Source organism: Amphiura filiformis, chromosome 3 (genome assembly GCF_039555335.1).
Source record: "Amphiura filiformis chromosome 3, Afil_fr2py, whole genome shotgun sequence".
Lineage (NCBI taxonomy): Eukaryota > Metazoa > Echinodermata > Ophiuroidea > Amphilepidida > Amphiuridae > Amphiura > Amphiura filiformis.
The window spans coordinates 22289868-22313933 of NC_092630.1; the positions used below are offsets into that span (position 1 = coordinate 22289868).

General features: G+C 39.2%; 1 protein-coding gene across 1 annotated transcript in view; it reads left to right on the forward strand.

Annotated features, from left to right (window-relative positions):
• The window catches only part of LOC140147117 (uncharacterized), a 43787-nt gene extending 24271 nt beyond the window's left edge, over window positions 1–19516 (forward strand). Inside the window, exons 9-11 of the mRNA XM_072168894.1 lie at window positions 17378–17560; window positions 17975–18161; window positions 19185–19516. Of these exons, the coding sequence (XP_072024995.1) occupies window positions 17378–17560; window positions 17975–18161; window positions 19185–19373 (559 nt within the window). The 3' untranslated portion in view covers window positions 19374–19516. The remainder of the gene's footprint in view (window positions 1–17377; window positions 17561–17974; window positions 18162–19184) is intronic.
• The last annotated feature ends 4550 nt before the right edge of the window (window positions 19517–24066 follow it).

Genomic DNA, 24066 nt, shown 5'->3' on the forward strand with positions numbered 1-24066 from the left:
AGAATCAAAAATATTACAGAGTGTCAGGGTGGATTAAAGGTGTCATGGTAAGTTAAGGGCCGAGGGGGTGATGGAACAACCTTTAATTTTGGAATTAAAGGAGTATTTAGATTTTTTTTGATTTTTGATTTTTTTATTTTTTGTTTGGAACATGTTTGTTGCATTATTTAAGGAGGAGCGCCCTCAAGCGTTTACACAGCAAATGCAATTAAAGGGGTATTATTTGATTTTTCATTAATTAATTTTAATTTTTTTCGTTGGTATACTGATAGCCCTTTTAGAATACGGGGTGTCATGATGGATTAAGAGTGTCATGGTGGGTTAGGGTGGGAAACACGGGCATAGATATTCGTGTTTGGTCAAACACAACTGTGCCATCTAGTGTATTTGTTGTGTTTAGTCTTCTCCGTCTCCTTCTCCTCCTTCTTCTTCTCAAGACCACTTTTTTGCACTCCTCTATCTCAAGAACCATAGTAGCCTCGGGGCCCATACTTGGTATACTGATGGCCCATGACCCCTAGCATCATCCTAGGGTACCCCGACCCCAGAGGTCAAAGGTCATGGGCTACAGGGGGCAATATGTGTAAAATTTCAAACAGCTCTAGCTCAAGAACTACAGCGCCCTCAGGGTTCATACTTAGTATAATGATGGCCCATGACCCCAAGAAGTAACTTATGGTAGCCTCGACCCCAGGGGTCAAAGGTCACAGGCTACAGGGAGCAATATGTGTAAATTTTTAAAAACGCTTTAGCTCACGAACTATAGCGCCCTCAGGGTTCATGCTTGGTACAATGATGACCCATGACCCTTAGATATTTTCTGCGGTAACATCGACCCCAGAGGTCAAAAGTCATGGGCTACAGGGAGCAATATGTGTAAAATTTCACACATCTCAAGCTCAAGAACTACAGTGCCCTCAGGGTTCATACTTGGTACAATGATGGCCCATAACCCTAGATGTATTCTTTAATAGCCGCAACCCCAGAGGTCAAATTTCAAAGGCTTTAAACTGCAAATTAGGTACGAACTATTAACACAGTGTAGCGCAATAGGCCGCATTTTGTTAGCTACCTGTATTTGCAATGATAACGGCCTGAATCGTACGTCAAGGAAACTGATCACTTGACAAAAACTCCCTTAAAAGGGAATGTGTAGGCATTTTGATTTTGGTTCCTTGGACCACCTCAATAGGTTTCATGATGGGACAAGGGGTGTGGTTGGTTAAGGGGTGGGGTATAAGAGAGAGTGTGGTCAAGGCTGGTGGTAGTTAAGGGAGTGAGGGTCTGATGGGGTATAAGAGAGAGTGAAGGCTTAGTAGTGTATTAGAGAGAGTGTGTGCCAGTCTGGTGGTGTTTTAGAGCGTGAGTGTCTGGTGGAGTATAAGAGAGAGTGAGAGTCTGGTGGGGTATTAGAGAGAGTGTGGTCCAGCTGGTGGTGTTTTAGAGAGATTGATGGTCTAATGGGGTATAAGAGAGAGTGAAGGCTTGGTAGGGTATAAGAGAGAGTGTGGGCCAGTCTGGTGGTGTTTTAGAGAGAGTGCGTGTATAGTGGATTATTGATTGATTGATTGATTGATTTTATTTGGTACTATAAGAATAACATACAAATTACACTACATATACAGTATTATTATAACAAAATAAAATATATTGCACATCAAAATTGTATAACGAAATTACAAATCAACACAAGTACCAAGGATAGCCCAAAAAGCCTTGGGAAAAGCTTATTTCCATTGGGGTCCTTTACAAGCAAAAGAAATATAGGAACAAACTGCCATACAAAAACAAGAACAGAGACAACGTGCAAAAAGGACGGAAAAAGCAGAAATGTGAGACCAGCTCAAACTCTAAAAATCAAATGGACCCTTGATCAGCTAAAAACTGTTTGACAGATTGTTTGTACAATTTAAAATCATTGATGTTCTTGATTTCATTTGGCAGTGAGTTCCAATGATGAATTGCACTATTAAAGAAAGTGAGGCTATTTTGGCCCTTGGAGTGAGGAACCTTAAAGTTGAATGGACTACCCCTGGTACTGTAATTATGAAGAGATGATACTCTAGTAAAATGCATTTTCATATATTCAGGACAACAGTTATGGAAAATTTTAAAAACATGACTAAGTTTTAATTGAACTACTCTGTCTTGACTGGATAGCATACCCACCAAATCCAATTCTTTCTGCCCAATATGAGTACGTGGCCCCACATCCAAAATAAAACGAACGATCTTGTTTTGCATAATTTGTAATTTGTTTTTGTAGTTTTAGATAACCCTGTATACCATGAAGAACATGCATAATCGAAATGACAAAGAATTAAAGCTGAACACAGTGTCTTGCGTGTTTTCATGCATAAAAAGTCTGCATGTCTGTACAAGAATTTGAGTCTCCCGTTTGCTTTTTTGATAATATTAGAAGCAATTGATTCACCGGAAAGAGTGTGGATTATAAGAGAGAGTTAAGGTTTGGTGGGGTATTAGAGAGAGTATGGGTCAGCCTGGTGATGTTTTAGAGCGAGTGAGTGTCTGGTGGAGTATAAGAGAGAGTGAGGGTCTGGTGGGGTATTAGAGAGAGTGTGGTCCAGTCTGGTGGTGTTTTAGAGAGAGTGATGGTCTGGTGGAGTATAAGAGAGTGTGAGGGTCTGGTGGGGTATTAGAGAGAGTGTGGGTCAGTCTGGTGGTGTTTTAGAGCGAGTGAGTGTCTGGTGGAGTATAAGAGAGTGTGAGGGTCTGGTGGGGTATTAGAGAGAGTGGTGGTTCAGTCTGGTGGTGTTTTAGAGAGATTGATGGTCTGATGGGATATAAGAGAGAGTGAAGGCTTGGTAGGTTATATGAGAGAGTGTGGGCCAGTCTGGTGGTGTTTTAGAGAGAGTGAGTGTATAGTGGAGTATAAGAGAGAGTGAAGGCTTGGTGGGGTATTAGAGAGAGTATGGGTCAGCCTGGTGGTGTTTTAGAGCGAGTGAGTTTCTGGTGGGGTATAAGAGAGAGTGAGGGTCTGGTGGGGTATCAGAGAGAGTGTGGTCCAGTCTGGTGGTGTTTTAGAGAGAGTGAGGGTCTGGTGGGGTATAAATGAGAGTGAAGGCTTGGTAGGGTATTAGAGAGAGTGTGGGCCAGTCTAGTGTTATGAGCATTACATGTATATCAAATGAAAGTTTAAAACAAGGGGTTTCACATGGTGCTCACCAAGTTTTCGTTTGTGAATAGGGGAAGGGGGTTAGGTGTGGTCATCACGGGCATAGATATTCGTGTTTGGTCAAACACAACTGTGGTTTCTAGTTTCTAGTTCTCCTTCTTATCTATGCCCGTGCAACGGGGCATAGATATTGTATTTGTTTTGTTTAGTCTTCGGATTCTCCTTCTTCTTCTCCTTCTCAAGATCAGTCCTTTGCCCTCCTCTAGCTCAAGAACTAAAAGTAGCCTCAGGGCCCATACTTGGTACAATGATGGCCCATGACCCCTAGAAACATCCTAGGGTACCCCCCGACCCCAGAGGTCAAAGGTCATGGGCTACAGGGGGCAATATGTGTAAAATTTCAAACAGCTCTAGCTCAAGAACTATAGCGCCCTCAGGGTTCATACTTAGTATAATGATGGCCCATGATCCCTAGAAGTAACTTATGGTAGCCTCGACCCCAGGGGTCAAAGGTCACAGGCTACAGGGGGTAATATGTGTAAATTTTTAAACGCGCTTTAGCTCAAGAACTATAGCGCCCTCAGCGTTCATAATTAGTACAATGATGACCCATGACCCTTAGATATTTTCTGCAGTAACATCGACCCCAGAGGTCAAAAAAAAAGTCATGGGCTACAGGGAGCAATATGTAAAATTTCAAACATCTCCAGCTCAAGAACTACAGCGCCCTCAGGGTTCATACTTGGTACAATGATGGCCCATAACCCTAGATGTATTCTGTGGTAGCCGCAACCCCAGAGGTCAAAGTTCAAAGGCTTTAAACTGCAAATTAGGTACGAACTATTAACACAGTGTAGCGCAATAGGCCGCATTTTGTTAGCTGCCTGTATTTGCAATGATAACAGCCTGAATTGTACGTCAAGGAAACTGATCACTTGACAGAAAGTCCCTTAAAAGGGAATGTGTAGGCATTTTAATTTTGGTTCCTTGGACCACCTCAATAGGTTTCATGATGGGACAAGGGGTGTGGTTGGTTAAGGGGTGGGGTATAAGAGAGAGTGTGGTCAAGTCTGGTGTTGTTTAAGAGAGAGTGAGGGTCTGATGGGATATAAGAGAGAGTGAAGGCTTAGTAGTGTATTAGAGAGAGAGAGTGGGCCAGTCTGGTGTGTTTTTTAGAGCGAGTGCCGAGTGTCTGGTGGAGTATAAGAGAGAGAGTGAGGGTCTGGTGGGGTATTAGAGAGAGTGTGATCCAGGCTGGTGGTGTTTTAGAGAGATTGATGGTCTAATGGGGTATACGAGAGAGTGAAGGCTTGGTGGGGTATAAGAGAGAGTGTGGTCCAGTCTGGTGGTGTTTTAGAGAGAGTGCGTGTATAGTGGAGTATAAGAGAGAGTTAAGGCTTGGTGGGGTATTAGAGAGAGTATGGGCCAGCCTGGTGGTGTTTGAGAGGGAGTGAGTGTCTGGTGGAGTATAAGAGAGAGTGAGGTCTGGTGGGGTATTAGAGAGAGTGTGGTACAGTCTGGTGGTGTTTTAGAGAGAGTGATGGTCTGGTGGAGTATAAGAGAGAGTGAGGGTCTGGTGGAGTATTAGAGAGAGTGTGGGCCAGTCTGGTGGTGTTTTAGAGCGAGTGAGTGTCTGGTGGAGTATAAGAGAGTGTGAGGGTCTGGTGGGGTATTAGAGAGAGTGTGGTCCAGTCTGGTGGTGTTTTAGAGAGATTGATGGTCTGATGGGGTATAAGAGAGAGTGAAGGCTTGGTAGGGTATAAGAGAGAGTGTGGGCCAGTCTGGTGGTGTTTTAGAGAGAGTGCGTGAGTGTATGGTGGAGTATAAGAGAGAGTGAAGGCTTGGTGGGGTATGAGAGAGAGTATGGGTCAGCCTGGTGGTGTTTTAGAGCGAGTGAGTTTCTGGTGGAGTATAAGAGAGAGTGAGGGTCTGGTGGGGTATCAGAGAGAGTGTGGTCCAGTCTGGTGGTGTTTTAGAGAGAGTGATGGTCTGGTGGGGTATAAATGAGAGTGAAGGCTTGGTAGGGTATTAGAGAGTGTGGGCCAGTCTAGTGTTATGAGCATTACAGGTATATCAAATGAAAGTTTAAAACAAGGGGTTTCACATGGTGCTCACCAAGTTTTCGTTTGTGAATAGGGGAAGGGGGTTAGGTGTGGTCACGGGCATAGATATTCGTGTTTGGTCAAACACAACTGTGGTTTCTAGTTATATTTAGATTTGAAGGAATCCGGAAAATTTTGCGGTTCTTGAGGGCCTAGGGGGAAATCTTGACTTGGTTTTTATTTATTTGTACCGATGTCAAATTTATAAATGGAAAACCTTGGGCATCACATGTGGGGAAATAAAAAAAAGATGCCAGGGTTAACATTTTTTGGCAAAAGGTTAACATTTTCTGCACCTCCACCCCACCCCCGCACACACACAGCTAAACTTCGTTTAGCATCAGACCAGCAACATATAAAATTGAATTTTGCTAAAATGCATGGGGAAAACTAAACAAATCAAAGCTTAAAAAATATACATTGAAACCTAAGAATTTTAAAACAGCCTCCATTTGTTTTCATTAGTCCAAGTGATGCAGATACATCCAGGAACTGAGGCTTGCATGATAATGGTTCCATTATAGGCCCTCAACAAATCAACTACAAACTTCCAAACTTTATGGTTTGGATTTTGGAATAGCCATGGCATCATTGATCAATGAAAATACCGTAAAATATGAAACAAGACCAATGCCATTGCCTTGAGGAACACCACCATAAAGTATGGCCAATCTGAATGAATCTTTTAGTTTTACTCGACTCTTTTCATTGGCACTGGTATTATCCCTGGAATGACTGCCAAATTGTTTGTCTGAAGTACATTAATATTTCTAAAAAATGAAAATAATCTGACGAGCTGGCCTGGCCAAGTGGCCACTTACAAAAAAAAAAGTTTAATGGTGGGTTCCTTTTTAGGAAGGGGACACACCACTCGACTCAGTGTGGATTCTTCATGACTTGATCTTCAATGGCAACTATGTCGTAAGTCAGGTCCATTGACCATTACAATGCACTATGGTATGATATCGAACCGCCAGTAGGAGATTTCAAGTAGTGTGAGCTGAAATGGTGAAGTGGGGGGGTGCAGAGTATATCCAGGCCATATCATCCATCTCTAGTGTTAACTTGTTGCTGTAGGCCAGTTCAGGTACAGGTGCCATTTTGTATCTGTTAATAAATGAAAGAATTTAAGAAATATTGTGATACTTGCAATATTACAACAGTAAACTAATATAAATGTCAGACACCCCTTATTTATATTTGCCTTCACAGCTCTTGCAACACAGGGCTATTTTATGGGTTGTTAGGATGTTAAAACTAAATCTGGATGTAAAAATTAAACAATGCTCTAGAACATTTTTTTTCTCAACAGTGTTTGAGGAAAAGTATTCCAAAGTCTAAAATATTTTGAAAAAGCTAAAAAAAAATCTGACAAATCCCAGAAATTGAGGAGGGGACAAGAACCAAAACATTAATTTTATACGGCCTTAAAGACAAGATATTCGGAGATTGTGAGTTTTAATGTTTGTACAACTACAAATAATTAATGTAGGGTAAATACGCCTATTCTCGGTCACTTAAGAAACAACCCGCTCTATTTCTTGCGTAAATGATTATAAAAGTTAGCTATATGGGAACGTGCATTCCACACAACACCCCGTTTAACATACCCTGCATTACATCTTCCATTGAACTTGTATTGGAAGTATAAGGTCAAAAGGTCAAAGGTGGCGACAACTCCTATTCTCGGTCACTAAACTCCTATTCTCGGTCACCGCATAGTTTTTCTATACCTATTCTCGGTCATTCTCTTTTGGAAGTCTGGTTGATCGGTATGATGCGGTTTTGATAACTTAAACCCATAATAAAATACGTGTGCAGTATTCTCAGATATATTGACAAGGAGCGATCCTTTCAAAACGGTTTATTGGCAAAATTTTTCGAACCATCCGATCGGGGTCCGAGGTGGTCCTATTTTGTGGGAGCGCACAGCGGAATGCGGTGGCACGCCCGACTAGTCCAGGAGCAAGATCACACAAGGCCGATCGTTCACCCCACTACATACAAGGTTTGACACCATAGGTAATTAGTATGGACCCTCTGGATCACTGCTAAGTAGGTAGTGGTCTCAAATTGTGGTAACACTTTTTTTACAGGTCATTTGTGACCGTTCACGGCGAATGAGCCGTAAATTCCTCCTCCGGTCAATTTTGTTTTATTTCATGTTTAACAAATATACATCATAAGCTTTAAAATGGTATATCATTTGACTTCAAACGATACCCAAAAGCGGGGTTATAGTTTGTTAAACTTTGCTCCTTCAACGACATTGAATACGTCATTCGTACACATTTTACGCTGTAACTCAGAATACAATTTAGGGAATTTACGGCTCATTCGTGCTGTACGGTCACATTTTATATATGGACGTATAACCACATAAAATCACAAAAAATAGGGCAAAATTAAGGGGTAGGGGAGATATAAATTCCCATAACTCAACTTTTACTTACAATAATGAATTTAATTTGGTATGACTATGTAGCTAATTGATTGTTCTAACTTTATGGTATTATTTGAAAGCAAACCTAGGTTTCATTAGATCATGATTGGAAGTGGCCAGTCCATACACTAGTGGAAAATCAGATTTTTCACAACAATGTGTAGGGTGGGTGTTTTTTATGGCACTGGCTTCAAATTTTACTATTGTGCCAATTTCTATTTTCAAAATTAATTAAGCTCCATTTTTTAATTTTGTTTTTAATATCAAGCATATCTAGGCAAACATTGATGTTTTGGTTCAAATATTTATATAAGTGCATGTTGGTTTGTGTTGTGTAGGTTTGGGGTAGGTGGGGGGTGTGTATGTGGGTGTGGGGGGGGGGGTGTATAGGGTTCGGGTTTGGGGTGTTTTACGTGTCTTAATATGTCACTCAGCTGAACTATATAAGTTCCATTAACAAAATTTGTTTGGTAAGTTACCATTCATGTAATATTTTGAATATTAATATGTGCGGGGTGAGATCAACCGCTGGAAAATAGACTGAAAATGTAAAAAATGGTTACTTTTCCACATGTAGCAGCGCGTGTAACAATATTAAGGGGTAGGGGAAATATAAACCATCATAACTCAACTTCAACTCATGATAATGAATTCATTTTGGAATTAATATGTAGCTAATTGATTGTTCAAATGTTTCGCCTCCTTACCAGTTCCGGCCTTGATATTATTCCGACAGCCTGTCACTAATTCACAATCGATTTGAAACATTTTTTGAATAGATTTTTAATGTTGAGGTCCTACTCTGTTGTTCCCATAAAAACAAGCACGATTCACTTGAATTTAGTACCCACGAGAGGCTGATACATTTTGCTCAGGCACTAGTTTTAACCGGAACTATACAAGGTTACACTAAATGCGGAAGGATTTAGTGTTGTGCCCCCTTGACGAATAGCACAATTATAGCGCTAATAGCACGCTATAGGGTCTAGGTCATTTTAAGAATAGCACAATAGCGCTAATAGCACCCCTCCAAGTGTACAAGAATTCCAAAATAACATTATTGCGATAATAACGCGCTATATGCCCCTAAGGCCAAAACAATTTCCAGAGTACAATAGCACTAATAGCACGCTATAAGGCCTAACCATTTTAAGAATAGCACCATAGCGCTAATAGCACGCTATAAGGTCTAACCATAAGAATAGCACAACAGCGCTAATAACACCCTCCAAGTAATAGGAGAACTCAAAAATAGCATAACCATGATAACTGCGCTAATAATATATTAAAAAGCTATTTTTAATGTCCCTAATGGGTTTTTTTAAGTCCTCAAAAAATAACACTGTCAATTGCACAAATAGCACACCCATGAAAATAGCGGTGCTATTTGAGCTAACATGTATATAAAGTAATGACAAAATTGCGCTAATAGCACGTGTAGGCCCGAGGAGATAGTATATGTTATCTGCGCAAGTCAGTTATAGCGCCTTTCTCGGACCAGGGCAGGAACCATTTTTGCCGACAGAAATGTGACATTGTTGACCCAATTTTCCGACCGAAAAGCTCGAAAATACGACAGGATAGGGGATGGGTAAGGGGTAGAGGAGGGGAGGGGCGGGCGGTCACAAATAATTTCTCCTCGCTCATTTGTATTCGACAAATGGCTATAGGCCTGCAGAGCAAAATGCAACACTTCTCATGTGCTCATGCATGATCATTTGTAGGACACATGGCAACAACAATGTCAACATAGCTCATACTAGGGAACACTGACCGAGAATAGGAATGCCAACGGAATTCGTATGCCTATTCTCGGACACCCATGTTTCTATGGGAATTTACATAAACACAACACCAATCATTTGCTATGGTGTTATTTACGATGCAGATGGATCAACTTGTTAAAATTACAGCTTTAAAATGCATGTACAATTTCGCATCACTGATTATATTACAATATCACCTCTTAAATGACATCATTATTTTTTTTAAATGCCGATATTTCAGGTCACCATACCATCTCAAAATCTATCATTTGAGGTGAACTGTGCTGTCCTGATATTAAAAAGTCACCAAAACCTGCAGCACCGGTACGGCTAAATGATTCGTTCGGAAGACACGGCTGAAATTAAAGCAACGATCGTCAGCGCTTGTTCAATACGCTAACTGACCGAGAATAGGCGTGTGACCGAGAATAGGCGTATTGACCCTAGGCCCTATTTTACATTTGACTTAGGCCTAAAAAATTGTTTGATTGGCATAACTCCACCTTCCCTAACAGTAAAAACAAATTAAAGAAAAAAACAACACATTAATAAATAAATTAAAATAATTTAAATATGTTACCCCAATCAAACAGTTGTTAGGCCTTACAGTGACTCTACAACATAGGACATATAGGCCTATTCAGTATCGAAGTTACGTAATGTTACTATGTCAACGGGATCACGCGCTAGAGTAATGAACCACGATCGAAATGATCAACACATAAAGTATATGGCACTCGAAGGCATACCAAAGTAGCGTGATCCGGTAACCAAGAGAATTACGTAACCACTTCGATGCTGAATAGTACGAAAAATCGTTTTGGCATGTCATGTGGATTTAATATAATAATGTTTTTACTTTTTAGTGGAATCTGTTATTTCATGTTATATTATGGTTGTACCACATGACATCATAAAATCAAAATATGAATAATTTATATGCCTTTAAATTATCAAATAAAGTTGTACATTTATTTACTACAAACCGTACCTTTCTCCTGTTGGTACAAACAAGAAATGTCTTTAAAAAAGACAATGCCTCCAAGATACCAGTGGGCAGCTTTTGTTATTAGTTAAGGAGACACTTATAATGCTAGCTTTAAGGTAACGCTATTGGATATAGATTTTTGTCTGATTGAAATATGTGAGCCCATTCTCTCCTGATTACAAAACCTTAATTTTTTTTATTTTAATCGGATATTCGGTTACCAAAATATGGCCTGTCAAAATGGCACGTAACCAAGAAGTTGGCAACAACTTTCTTTTATTTTTGTTATGCAATGTTGTCAGGTAGGCCTTATTTTCTAATTATATATGCAAGAATTATACAAAGTAAAATGTTCAGATCGGCTACAAAATAAAATGGATGCCTTTGGCAAATTTCCATTTGCATAATTAATTAGGGCCCTAATCAACTTTTCTAATAAGTGGCCCTAATTAATTATGCAAATTGAAATTTGCCAAAACACAACCGTAATTTTGTAGTATAGTGTGTGTTCTACCCATGTACCATGCCTCAGTACCATAGCTCTTTTAATTGTATCTGATTATCTGAAATCTTTACTTTGCATAATTCATGCATGAATTAGAAAATCATCTGGCAACTGGACTTGTCAAAAATATAGAAAATAAAAAGAAAGTTGTTGCCAATTTTTTGTTTTGGTTTCGCGCCATTTTGACGGGCCATATCTCAAGAACCGAATGTAATCTACAGGGCATAAGTTTTAACATACTATAGTATTATTTAAATAGAAAGAAAATCTAAATTTGTGCATTAGCCAATAGGGCCACGGTCACCTAAAGCCATCTTGCAATCTTGCAGATAATTCTGATGTATGAAATAAGACCTTCAAACTTTCAGATATGAAGAGTTCCAGATGCAGGCAGCCGTTTCTGGGTTTTTTTTAAAATATAGGCCTAAGTTGTATCAAGAGTCATTTCTTGTGGATTTTTTGACTGAAAATTACGATTGTAACGTTTCAGAGTAACACATTTTTGTATCAGATTCTTTTATGCTTGTTTATTATATTTTGTATTCAGGACTAAAATAATATTAATATTATTATATTTAGGAGGAGTCTTTTCATAGGCCATTACTTTTTTTTGTATATGTGTAATTGAATAAAAAATCAAAAACATTATTGTTTTGTTTTCTTTCCTTCATTTGTGCTTTGTTTTGCATCGAAAGGGCCAATATCAACACCTTGTTTGTAAGAAGTATTGTGTGGGGAAAGATGATTCTTGCATTTTATTTTATAAACAAAAAGCAATAGTCTTGAAACGGTCATGGGTATATGCATGCAAAAATATTGCAACAGTACTCAGTAGAATGTAAAAAAACTGACATAGGCCTACATACCACCAACATGACCAACCACGCATGGGAATTGGGGGAAGCAAATACTTTAAACCGAATTATTCCGAATTATATCAACGCAATAAAATTGCAATACTTTAGTACAGCAATGAAGCCGGCCATAGGCGCGGCTAGGCGTATCATACCATACATTGCAAACATCATCATGATCATGGCATGCCGTGTGTACGTTGAACACGGCACTACAGCACATGCATCTCGTATGCAGGGAAATCAAATAGCTAGCCGGTCTTTTCAATCCCATGATGTAGACACGCATGCACGATGATTGCGGCCTAGTCGAGCCTAGCATGCATGCCAGTCGGCCTGCTGACTCACCGCGTATTAAATGGCACAAAAATACCTCAAATTTTGCACAAAACAATCCATGATGTCAAATTATCACATCCAAAGTGTCGCCATGAACGTCAGCTTCAACTTCTCCAGCCAAAGTTTTTCCATTGATAATCAGATTTCATGTAATCATGAAATTAAACCTTGTTTGATGTGTATTCCCATTGTCACATCATAACTGTTTTCCATCTTGCCTTCAACGATAAAGCTGTTGATGAGCGCTGAGGCTACAACCTATAATTAAAGACCGAATTAAAAAAGACTAGTTTGCGTCTGACGTCATGACAAAGGCGCGCCGTGATTGGTTGCTGGTTGACGGGACGGTATACGCAAGCTAGTCTTTTAATTCGGTCTTCAATTATACAACATATGAGTTTGAAAAATTCTAATGCATAATTCATGAACTTGATAGACCCGCACCATTGGCGCCACGTGCTAGGTGTTTCTAGAATCCCTATAGAATAAGATTAATTTTAATGCTAATATATTGCACATGCCGAGAAGCATGATTACCTTTTTGAACATTCGGAAATGGCGATAGGCGAATTTATGTATGGCGCAGAGAGGTGGGGGATATATATTGGGCTCTCGATATTGGGCGGAAATTAGAGTACTTGTCAGAATATAAATTTGTACAATCGGCCTACATGCCGCGCAATGTGCGGCATTTTAGGTGTCAATTTCAAATCAAACTACCTCCTGGCGGCAGAAAAATGGTACTCTATTTGTTCTCTCAGTAGGCCCTAGATGTGATCCCATTCACTCCACATCTGAAGAACATGGTTAGGTTTCTACCAGTTCACTTCAAGTCACGTCAATAACCTAGTTGGTGAAAAGAAAAGAAACACGATTTGAATAATTATTTTTTCAACCAAGCCGCGCCGATAACATCTTTTCAAAATTACTGGTTACAAAATACCCGGTCGTCTTTAAAAATCTAAGATGGCCTAAGCCTACTCAGAATACTCTACCTTATATTCTGTTTTCCCTTCATTTTATAGCATGTCATTTGGCATAAAATAGCAGGCCTAAGCCTCCCTCTATTTTAATATAAACTACTTGAAGTAGGGTATAAAAGACAGAGCTCAACCTGTGCTAGCCTGGTCACCCCTTGGCCTAGGCTTCTGCATAGCATTAATATTTAAATTTGGGCACGATAAAAGGGTCCAGATGAAGCCATTAGCCTATCCAGTGTAGCCTGACCGCATAGACCTAGCCTAGGCTGCCACTGTCTCTGGTCCAGACTCCAAGTCCAGACTTGCATTTATTGTCACTGCCACTGTCATGACTGTGCCAGGCCTATTCACCGTGAAGCCAAAAATATGTCATTGACGTAGCAGTTGTCATGGATGTAGCCTGTCATGCGGTCCTAGGTCCTATTGAAGATTTTCACGGTTGCATATCGTATAAATATTACCGGTAATTATTAAATCATGCCCGACACTAGACCCTATTCCATGATATGATTCGACATGATAAAATCCCGGGGATGACGGGCTTGTATTGTAGTAACGTTCTCCGAACTGCGGTGCCCTTTGGCTTTAGGGCATGCATACATTGAATGCATGGATCGCACCAACCCTGCGAAGCGGTTAATTCATATTTTATGTTTTAAATCAGCATACAATCCTCATTGCACCAGTGTCCTACATATCTTTCTTTGACAGGCCTCGGCATAATCATGCATGGCATGCTAGGCCATGTAGGCTAGCTAGGGCCCTATACTAAAATGCAGAAAACCTTTTACGAGCGCGACTACCGTGATGTTGCAAATTCGGCGCTAACAACGCGTACGGCGCACAGTTCATTCATAAATTTCCACTCGGCAACAACAGATCGCCTCAGCAGCCAATCAGAGACAAGTGCGTGCAACGCAGTAAATACGCGATGTATCCTTACAATACGCGCTCGTCAAAGGTTTTCTGCATTTTAGTATAGTCATGCAAGTGTTAAAACTGTACTTACCGAACATTTGTGACATCAGAAGTTCAGGTTTTATACTGGAATGCATTCCTGAGGCAGAAAGGCAGGATTCCTTACCGAAGACAGTGCTACGGAGTATGTAATCCACGTGAATATGAACATGAACATTTTCGTGTACACTTGCACTAGTTGCACTTGCAGTCATGACATTGACAGCCCAATACGAAAATTGTGTGCGTTGTTTACGGTGATTTGGCATCCTTTCCTTTCAAAGATCTCGTACCATTAAGAGCCACTGAGGACACAATATGGTCCATGTCCGCAAATCTTTATATGTACGAAGTTTTAAGTCATAAACATTGAGAATTGTTGACTTTTTTTGGATTTATTAGCTGAGATTTCAAGTAAGCGACTGACAAACAAAATCAGAGAAAATAAAGGTAGAGAAGCGACACTCCGTACAATTAACGTGCAGACGGCCTATACCGATGTGAGGACAGAAAATGTGACTCTCCTGCTAGTCTCGGGCGCGGGCCAGACTGTATGCGGTATGAACAAAAACATAATTAACTGGTTGTGTAGGAGACTAGCAGGAGAGTCACATTTTTCTGTCCTCTGCTGTCCTCCGGAGTGTCGCGGTCCTGACAAAATGGCGTCTTTTCACACCGCTCATCGCCGCTCTCATCGCCGTGCGAACTCAGTACGCGCATCGTCGACCGATCATCGCTGGGCGATGGAGCAGCACAACGGTATCGCTGGGTGTTTGTGTTCATCGCCAGCGACGTCGGCAGACGTCTGCCGATGCACACCGATTTACTATGAACCCACCATTATGTAGCTTGCCAATAGTGAAGCTTGCATTCGGCAAGCTCTGTACCATGAACATGTACTGCTGGGAGTGGTATTAATTTTTTACAGAATGGTCTAAACCAGGCAATTTTCTTTAAAAATACCAGTCACTTGCTTGGGTTTATTTTACTTGGGGATCACTGGATCTTCTAAGGTACTGCGAGGGCTCTGATCAAGAGCTAGAATTCTTAGGCTCACAATGATACACTGTAAATGTTTTGTTCTGTCATTTTACCTGGGGATGAATATTCGTCCTAGATTTTACGAAATTTAGGCAGCCAAATTGTCGGAACTGTTTCGAAAATTTATATGTTCTGTTGATATAGAAAAAAAAATCCTATTCTTTGCAGGCTTACGTATAGTTTAGTTAATACACATAATTTTTTATACGGTAAAGCTCCTGGAATTATGCACACTCACACTACGTAAGTTAGCAGCAGGATTCGAATTCGGCTGTATCGCAAGTAACTGCTACCCAATTTTGCATTTGTATAGCACTTTTTATAGTGCTTTAGTATGGAAGTATCCTGATTACGATGAATTAGCCAAAAACTGCTACGCAAAAACGAATTCGAACCCTGGTTAGCAGTATGCAACACATATTTCCAGCACAAAGTGTATAGAAGAGCAACATGGATATCACCAGGAGGTCCGTATAGAAACCAAACTGAGTTCATCATTACCCAACAATACAACCTAAAAGCCTTACAGAATTGTTGATTATATTTCTAATCGGACATGATGTAGGGTGCAAAATGGCATAGGTAGCAGCTGCATGGTCTTTGATCGGGAAGGTACTATCCGCATGGTGAAACGAAGAGTATTCCACCATAAGTCTTACCCTGGTACTATAATGACTGTACCTATGCAACTGTCTCGTCCATACCTCCATGTGGAGCACCTTGGGCAAATGTTCACCAAGAGCAGGCTGATTGGGAGAGACGACTGGGTTCCATGTCGATCCGCAGAATAATAAAGGCTGAAACACTTACCATCTTTTGAAGAGAAGAAAACCCCGAGACAATCCACAAAGAGGCCTTAGAGGAGGTTAAGGGGCTAGTGGCTTACCCCCTTTGCACGCAAGTAATGATACATCTCACCCGACTGGCGAGTCACTGACAACGTGCCCAGTAAATAGAAATACGTCACTACTCTCATAAGTTCCTAACTATGAAAGTTAGCCCCCCCACACACACACATACATACACTTTACGGCCCCAAGTCCGGTGGCTGCTCACTGGCAACAGGGTGGAAGTGGTGCTAAGAAACTGCCGGAGGATTTGTTGTCACTTCTACATGTACAGATAGATGACAACACTGCGATAGAGAAACCTAAAAAATAGAGGAACAACCACAAAGAATTCAACCAAGATCAGTGTAAGTAACCGAAAGTCGATAACGCATATACAACAAAGAGTAAAAGACGCTTTCAAACATTATAAAAGACACTGTCGAGCAGGACTTTAAAGCAAGGTGCTGAAGTAGATTATACGTAGGGACATGGAATATGAGAAAACTCGAACAGCAGGGCATTTGGGATATACTCCTGGAAGAAGCTAGACCATTTCTTTTTTCTGAGACACTCAATAAACACCATAATTCACTAGAGACACAATATTTCTGCACACTACTCTGTTAGCAGTATGCAATACATTTTTACAACAGAAGAGCAACATGGACCAGGTGATCAATATAGAAACCAAATTGATTTCATCATTACCCAACTAAACAGCCCAAAGACTTCCAGAACTGCAAATCATATTGCTCAGCGGACGTTTGAACTGTGTAAACCTATATACCTCGAATATATTCCTCCAGATCCTAGGTAGGGAAATAATCCAGATGGGTGACTGTGGCTATGCTGTCGGTTTGGTCTATGGCTGATGACACAATCCTCAATGACCTTGTATTCGAAAAGCTCTAAATTTCCACGATTAATTAGCGAAAGCTTGCAGTAAATGGGGGATAAATATTAACTCTAGAAGTTTCTAGAAATGCAGGATCATGTCAAAAGACATCATCATTTTGACAAAGTGGGAAACTTTTTCTTGTGAATGGATTTCAAAGGGCGTGCTAAATTAACAGCCTGGGTATTTGGGAAAATAAACCACTATCTGGTCGAATCAAGACATCTCAAGATCAATCTACAGAGCCCTTATCTCCCTATTTACACCTTTGACATGTACGAAGCCGTGAACTTTGCGCAATGATCAGACTTGAAGTATTTGAGATGAAATGTCTTCGGTCTATCCTTGGTGTTAGACTAATAGACAAAATCGCAGACGCGCCTTTTTCTCTGCCCTCCTCAATTTGGAGCTTCGTCACTGACAAAATGATGGCCTCCACGTATTTATTACACATAATCTGGGCACATTATGAATACATTAACATGTCCACCTTAGAGAAGGATACAGAACATTTAATCTTGTACGTATTTCCTTTCAACAGGCGAGCCTACGATGGTACCAAACAGACCGGTACAATTTTAGATTTCACGGAGTATGTCAAATGCAACATTCAGTATCCAGCAAGGGATCAAATCAATCCAGAGATGATGAAAACTGGCGTGTTTACCTGGGCAGAAGGCCAGCCTTCGGATGAACTTACAGCAGAGAGTTGCGTCATATTGGAGTACGTTTATGCCTTTATCATGTTTATATTTTAATTAAGTTCGTCCATAGTATCATTCTTAATTTCGTATGACTGTACTCTACTCTGAGAATTCGTTACGGCCCATTATGAATATGAATATGATGTCCAGAATATTAATATTAAAGTCCAGAATATCTTCCTTCCTTTCAACTTAGCCTCATTTGGATTCCTACTAGAAACATGATGCTTCATCTGTGCGTGAGTGAAGTGATTATTGATATTTCACCTTCTTGATGTTCCAAACGTTACGACTTTCTGATCTGTATCTTAATCTCTCATTCGATATCTCTCTCTAAATATGGTCCCGGGGTATCACCCTTCCTCCGTGTTTTTGTTGTTGTAATGTTTGCAGTGCAAATGAAGTCAACATAACGTTTCACTTTTGTCATCCAGTGGAACTGAAAAGCGATGGTATGTTGCCAGCAGCTGTACCGAGGAGCAGTTCTTTGCCTGTCAGTACACAGATAATCCTCATGATTGGATGTTGAGTACATCAGAAGGGCCATTCAATGTTAAAGAGGCATATTGCCCTGACGGCTACAACTTTAGCATTCCACATGATGGGTTTGAACAACAAAAGGTAAAGGCCCACCGTATATTATCAAAAAGTAAATTGTTTACCCTTCTGTCTCTCATTCTTCCAGTATAGATTAAAATGTGTTTGCCTCTTTATTACGTATTATTATAATATCATGGTCGCGCAACTTAAGGGTAGACGAGGTATTGTTGGTCGAAGCAACCTAAAAATCGATTTTCATTATCTAGATCAATATATTATTGTAAAATAACACCTCGATGTTTTGCAAAAGTTCATTCTACAAATCGTATACTTTGCAAAATTGCTTAATTTATTGTTGTTAATGAGTTATGTACGTTTTACAAAAGTGTTGTTGTTTCAGCCCTCTTTACACGTAACTCAAGAACCGCAGCACCTATAATGTATATCTGTGATATTTTAATTCTTCTTCACATTCGCTATGAATTGAGCGATACAGTTTTTGCCAAAGCTCACTACCATTCGTAAGATGCTGTGAACTACCAAATCACAACAGTTTAAAATAATTAATAACCTTAAGGGTAGACGAGGTATTGTTGGTCGAAGCAACCGAAAATCGATTTTCATTATCTAGATCAATATATTATTGAAAAATAACACATTGATGTTTTGCAAAAGTTCATTCTACAAATCGTATACTTTACAAACTTGCTTAATTTATTGTTGTTAATGAGTTATGTACGTTTTACAAAAGTGTTTCAGCCCTCTTTACAACGTACCTCAAGAACCGCATCACCTATAAAAGTATATCTGTGATATTTTAATTCTTCTACACGCTCACTATGAATTGAGCAATGCAGTTTTTGCCAACGGTCACTACCAAATCACAACAGTTTAAAATAGTTAATAACCTTAAGCATATCTTGCATATTGGTTCAGATGCATTTATTTAATAATCGCTACATAGCACTCTCCGATTAAAGAATATCAGGAACGTTGCCGTTATTAATGTCTGCCATTAGGTTTAGTTTAATATGCAGTCGCAATGAGTCACTTTATCTTTCAAACATGTTTTTCCTTTCCCTATCTTTTTGTACATTGTTATAGTTAGTGGAAGCTGCAAATGGCGTTACCGTGTGGCTGGATTATACTCCCTGGTTACCTGGATACTCGCCACCATCATCAACAAGCTCACCCATAGAACCTACTACAGAGACGGCTTCGTCCACTGCTCCTAGCTCTGCTATGATCATCGCAACAATTATACTAATATTTGGAACATTCAATATAACTTGACATAATTATAGGACTACAAAAATGTCAGTCATCCCACAGTTTGGGCGTGGCTTCTTATAATATGCCCATATGACATCACCATGCACCACATCAGACCCTGTTCCTGAACTCTGCCCCCAAACCCTAATGAAAAGTGACATAATTATAATCATGATAATAATACACAAGCCATAGTCCCTAGTTAAAAGGACTTTATAAAAGGAGTATTTCGTGATTCCATCATCCTCTTTTTATGACATTTTTGTGTAGATATCCACAAAGAAAATGTATTCCCAGAATTTCAGTTGATTCCGATTTTGCGTTTGCGAGTTATGCATGATTGTGTGTATTACCCCATTATATAATGGCAATTATTCACAAACGGGCTATTGTATTACAAATCTGTAAAATGCGTTGGAAGCAGAATTTATTTCTGCGCATTTTGACACCTCATTTGATACGATAAACATGAGAACACTCGAAGAGCAGGGCAGAAAACAATAAAACACCGGTCAATTTAATATAGTGAGGTCCAGATTTGAAAGTTGTACTTACAACAATACAAAAACACTCGGATATCATTACACAGATTTGTACTGAATACAAATCAATAGATTTTACTGCAACTTTCAAATCTTGGGTTACATTGATTTAAATGTACGCTGCGACGTCAATATTCAGACAATTGCTACAAAATGAGGTGTCAAAATGCGCAGAAATAAATTCGGCTTCTAACGCATTTTACAGATTTGTAATAATAGCCCGTTGTAAATTACTTTTTTTTAATGTTTACAATAGAGAGATTGCGATTTCCAAATGTAGGTATCGGACGCACGTCGATCTATTCAAAACCACTCTCCTGTATCGAAGCGAGATCGCGTACCGTATTTAGCCAGTTTTGAAGATTTTGCACGTGCAAAATTAACGTACATACATTGTTGAAAATGCACAGAATTTGTTCATTTTCAAATATGTTGAAGACAGTCAAGGATAATGAACATAAAAAGGAAAGACTAACTATATGATCCTTTTTGTTTGTAAGAATCATAAAGCTACAGCGATGTGTGAAAATTTCACTTAATTCAAACGCGAGGTATGTATAGATTTTCCATTAAAATGTGTGTGATGTTTTCTGTATAAAAAAATGACATTGCGATTTCACATTTTGTACTCCAACGTCGCGTTTTGCCACGTTGAAATGCTGATTTTTACCGCATGTCGATGTTCATGCAACGCGCCTAATTTTCACCACGAAAACGCATCATTTTGAAAATAAAGTCATGAAATATGCATAAAGTGGTCCTTAATCTACAGAAATATTACGTTTTTTTTGTAATAATAATATTCAGGAAGCACTGAAAAACAATCAATTTTAAGCTATTACGTAGGTCACTGTTAAAACAAAACCATGTAGACGCCCTCCAGAGTATACCAGATTTTTATTTCAAACATTAAGCCGCAAGAGGGCAGAATGCTGTATCCAAAATCGTTGCTTGACTATATACAGCCAATAAATGTTTAAACGTTTATCTTCAGTAGATAGCACAAATTAACATCAGATTACATCAAAAATCAGCCGGTTGGTCTCACACACCACAAGTATTGGCTATATATGAACGACCATACCATCGAAATACAGGTGCAATCTAATTTTAATTTACGCTCATCCAACGGCTTAGCTACCCGCATGTACGTGTAGGCCTAGTGGTACATTACTTGCACGCGTCTACTGTAGATGTGTATTGATCATTGATGAAGTAGTGCATTGCTCACATTAATTGTAGGTCTATGTGTGAAATAATATGTTATTTGATATTTAAAATAAACTTGTTAATTAACCATTTGCTACTACTAATAAAAACGGGAATAAAATGCAGTAGACAAAATATTATATAGAATGTCCCACCGTAACATTTGTATCTGTTCCCCTGTAAGTTGTGTGTTTCTTATCAGGCAGAGCTCATACATATACCTCTGCTAACTCAGTGCACACCCGAAATGTCTTTAAAGCAGACAGGTGTTGTCAATATGCTTTATACTGTTCAACTTCTGCAAAGATAATCTATTCTAGTGTTCTACTTTAATTATATTAATCCATCTGAAGTGTACTGGAAGATGAGCAATTAACAAAGCCTCAATTGATGTGAATATTTTAATGTCAACAATTTACCCTTTATGACAAGAGTAGATCCCACAGGGCCAAAAATGTGCAACTTGTCAGGGGGGATGGCTACTTACCAAAAGTGGGTTAACCAATAGTTTTCAAGTTTCTTATGATGTTAAACGACTTTATTTGGTTGAAATCGTTCAAGAATTGGCTGCAAAAACAGTGAAAATATGGGTAAAAACGGGGTTTTTGTTATGAAAATCAGTTACCAGCCTGCGCGTCACTGCAGCTGGCAGGCAGCGCGTCGGCGCGCGAGCGTAATGCGCACTACGCCAAGCGCGCGTAAAGAGCCACGCGACTTGCGAGCCAGAGACCAGTGGACATGATAATACAGAAAGAAGGAAAAATAAATAAAAATTAAAGGACAAAAAGGTACATGGACGGGTCACGGGATTATGATAAAGATGAACACGTCCGCATACACGTTCTGAGAGGACGTATACGGGAAAAATATGTGTGTTGTATAAACAAAATGAAGCGGTAGACCTATACTATAAATAAAAATGAAATTAAAATGACAAAAGAGGTACGAGTAATTAGGCCAACGGGTTAAATTAACTAAATGAAATGGGAACGAAACAAAGAAGGAAAGAAACTAATCAGGAAATGTAAGAAAAAAAAGAAGCTATAATAATGATAACAGAATTAAATAAAAAACATGGAAACGCGAAATCACAAGCAGCAAATAACAAATGAAGCTAAAAGGGAAATGTAACAAATAACAGATTTAGAAAAAATGGGAACGGGTTTAAATAAATAAATAACATGGAAACGGAAAATCACAAGCTAAGGGAACAAAATAGCCCCATGTAGAAGAAAGTGAAAAGAAAGGAAAAAAGGAAATGTAAGAAGAGACAGATTTATATAATAAATAAAATGTATCTTTTCGATGATTCTACCTGTTCAGTAATTCTTCCTGTTATAGACGGAGAAATAAAGTTTAATCTATGTGGTAAATTTAATATGAGAAAGGTTTTTAACACAAGTTAACACATACATAAATGACAGCCAGTGAAAAAATTTCACTGACTATCCAGGATTTGAACCTGGGACCTTCCTGTTATAGTGAACGCCCCCATTTACTCATCTAGCAGGGACCCGCGCGAAGCGCGGGTATCCCGCTAGTCAAATTTAATATACCAAAAAGTAGGGAAATATCTACCATCTAAACAACTCATAAAACCAATATATTATACCGTAATTGTTGACAAATGAGCCGTATATCATACAAGTCGCAGTTATGCGATAGTATTGCCTGTTTACAAAAAAGTAGTTAAATTGAAAAATGTACAATCAAATAATTAGAAAAAAAACCTATATGACAAGATCATTGAATCAACCTGAAAAAATAGGGTTAAATCAGGTGATTGACGAGGACCCTGCTAAACGCGGAGCGTGGGGTGCAGGGCCCTCTTAAATAGTTACGAAACAGACAGACATACAGACAGACAGACAAACACAAAACAGATGATCCGATTTAAAACGAGGATGATAGTTAAGATGTGCACCCTAGTACCACTAGGGTGCACACCAGTAAATAGCTAGCCGCTATTGACTTTCTGTACAAATAGGGTCCGAGAAAAGTCATTTTCTTGACTTCAGAGCGACTCAGCTCTTCAAAACTTTCACTTTCTGCAAGTTAAAGGTCAGCTGATGACATCCAGTCCAGAGAAATCTTACGGCGGAGTCCAGCGTTTTTTTTCCAGAAAATTGCCGACTAGATCACCTTATATAATATACAGCTTACGCCGGCTCACAAATAGCTTGGTGTTTCTGAAATGTAACACATTTTGAAAGCTTAGCCAAATCTTCATAAAAAGTCGGATCCTGCTCATTTTTTACAGACAATCTTATTTCCCAGGCCTAAATGAGGATTAAATATGAATCAGGGCCTAATTATTTGTTTTTAAGCCTTTCCTAATGTATTATATTCAGTCGTATTGCATGTTTTCTCGTTTGAAACACTGTGACTTTTCAAACAAGGATTATAGGAGATTCCTATTTACTGGTGTGCACTCACTAGCAATTCAACTCGCTGATAGATGTATAAGCTTATACGGCACCTCGGTTTCGTACCATTTGTCTCGAGCTATCTTCAGTAGATAGCTCGAGCTATTTTCAGTAGATGTCTCGAGCTATCTTCAGTAGATAGCACAAATTAACATCAGATTACATCAAAAATCAGCCTGTTGGTCTCACACACCACAAGTATTGGCTATATATGAACGACCATACCATCGAAATACAGGTGCAATCTAATTTTAATTTACGCTCATCCAACGGCTTAGCTACGCACATGTACGTGTAGGCCTAGTGGTACATTACTTGCACGCGTCTACTGTAGATGTGTATTGATCATTGATGAAGTAGTGCATTGCTCACATTAATTGTAGGTCTATGTGTGAAATAATATGTTATTTGATATTTAAAATAAACTTGTTAATTAACCATTTGCTACTACTAATAAAAACGGGAATAAAATGCAGTAGACAAAATATTATATAGAATGTCCCACCGTAACATTTGTATCTGTTCCCCCTGGTAAGT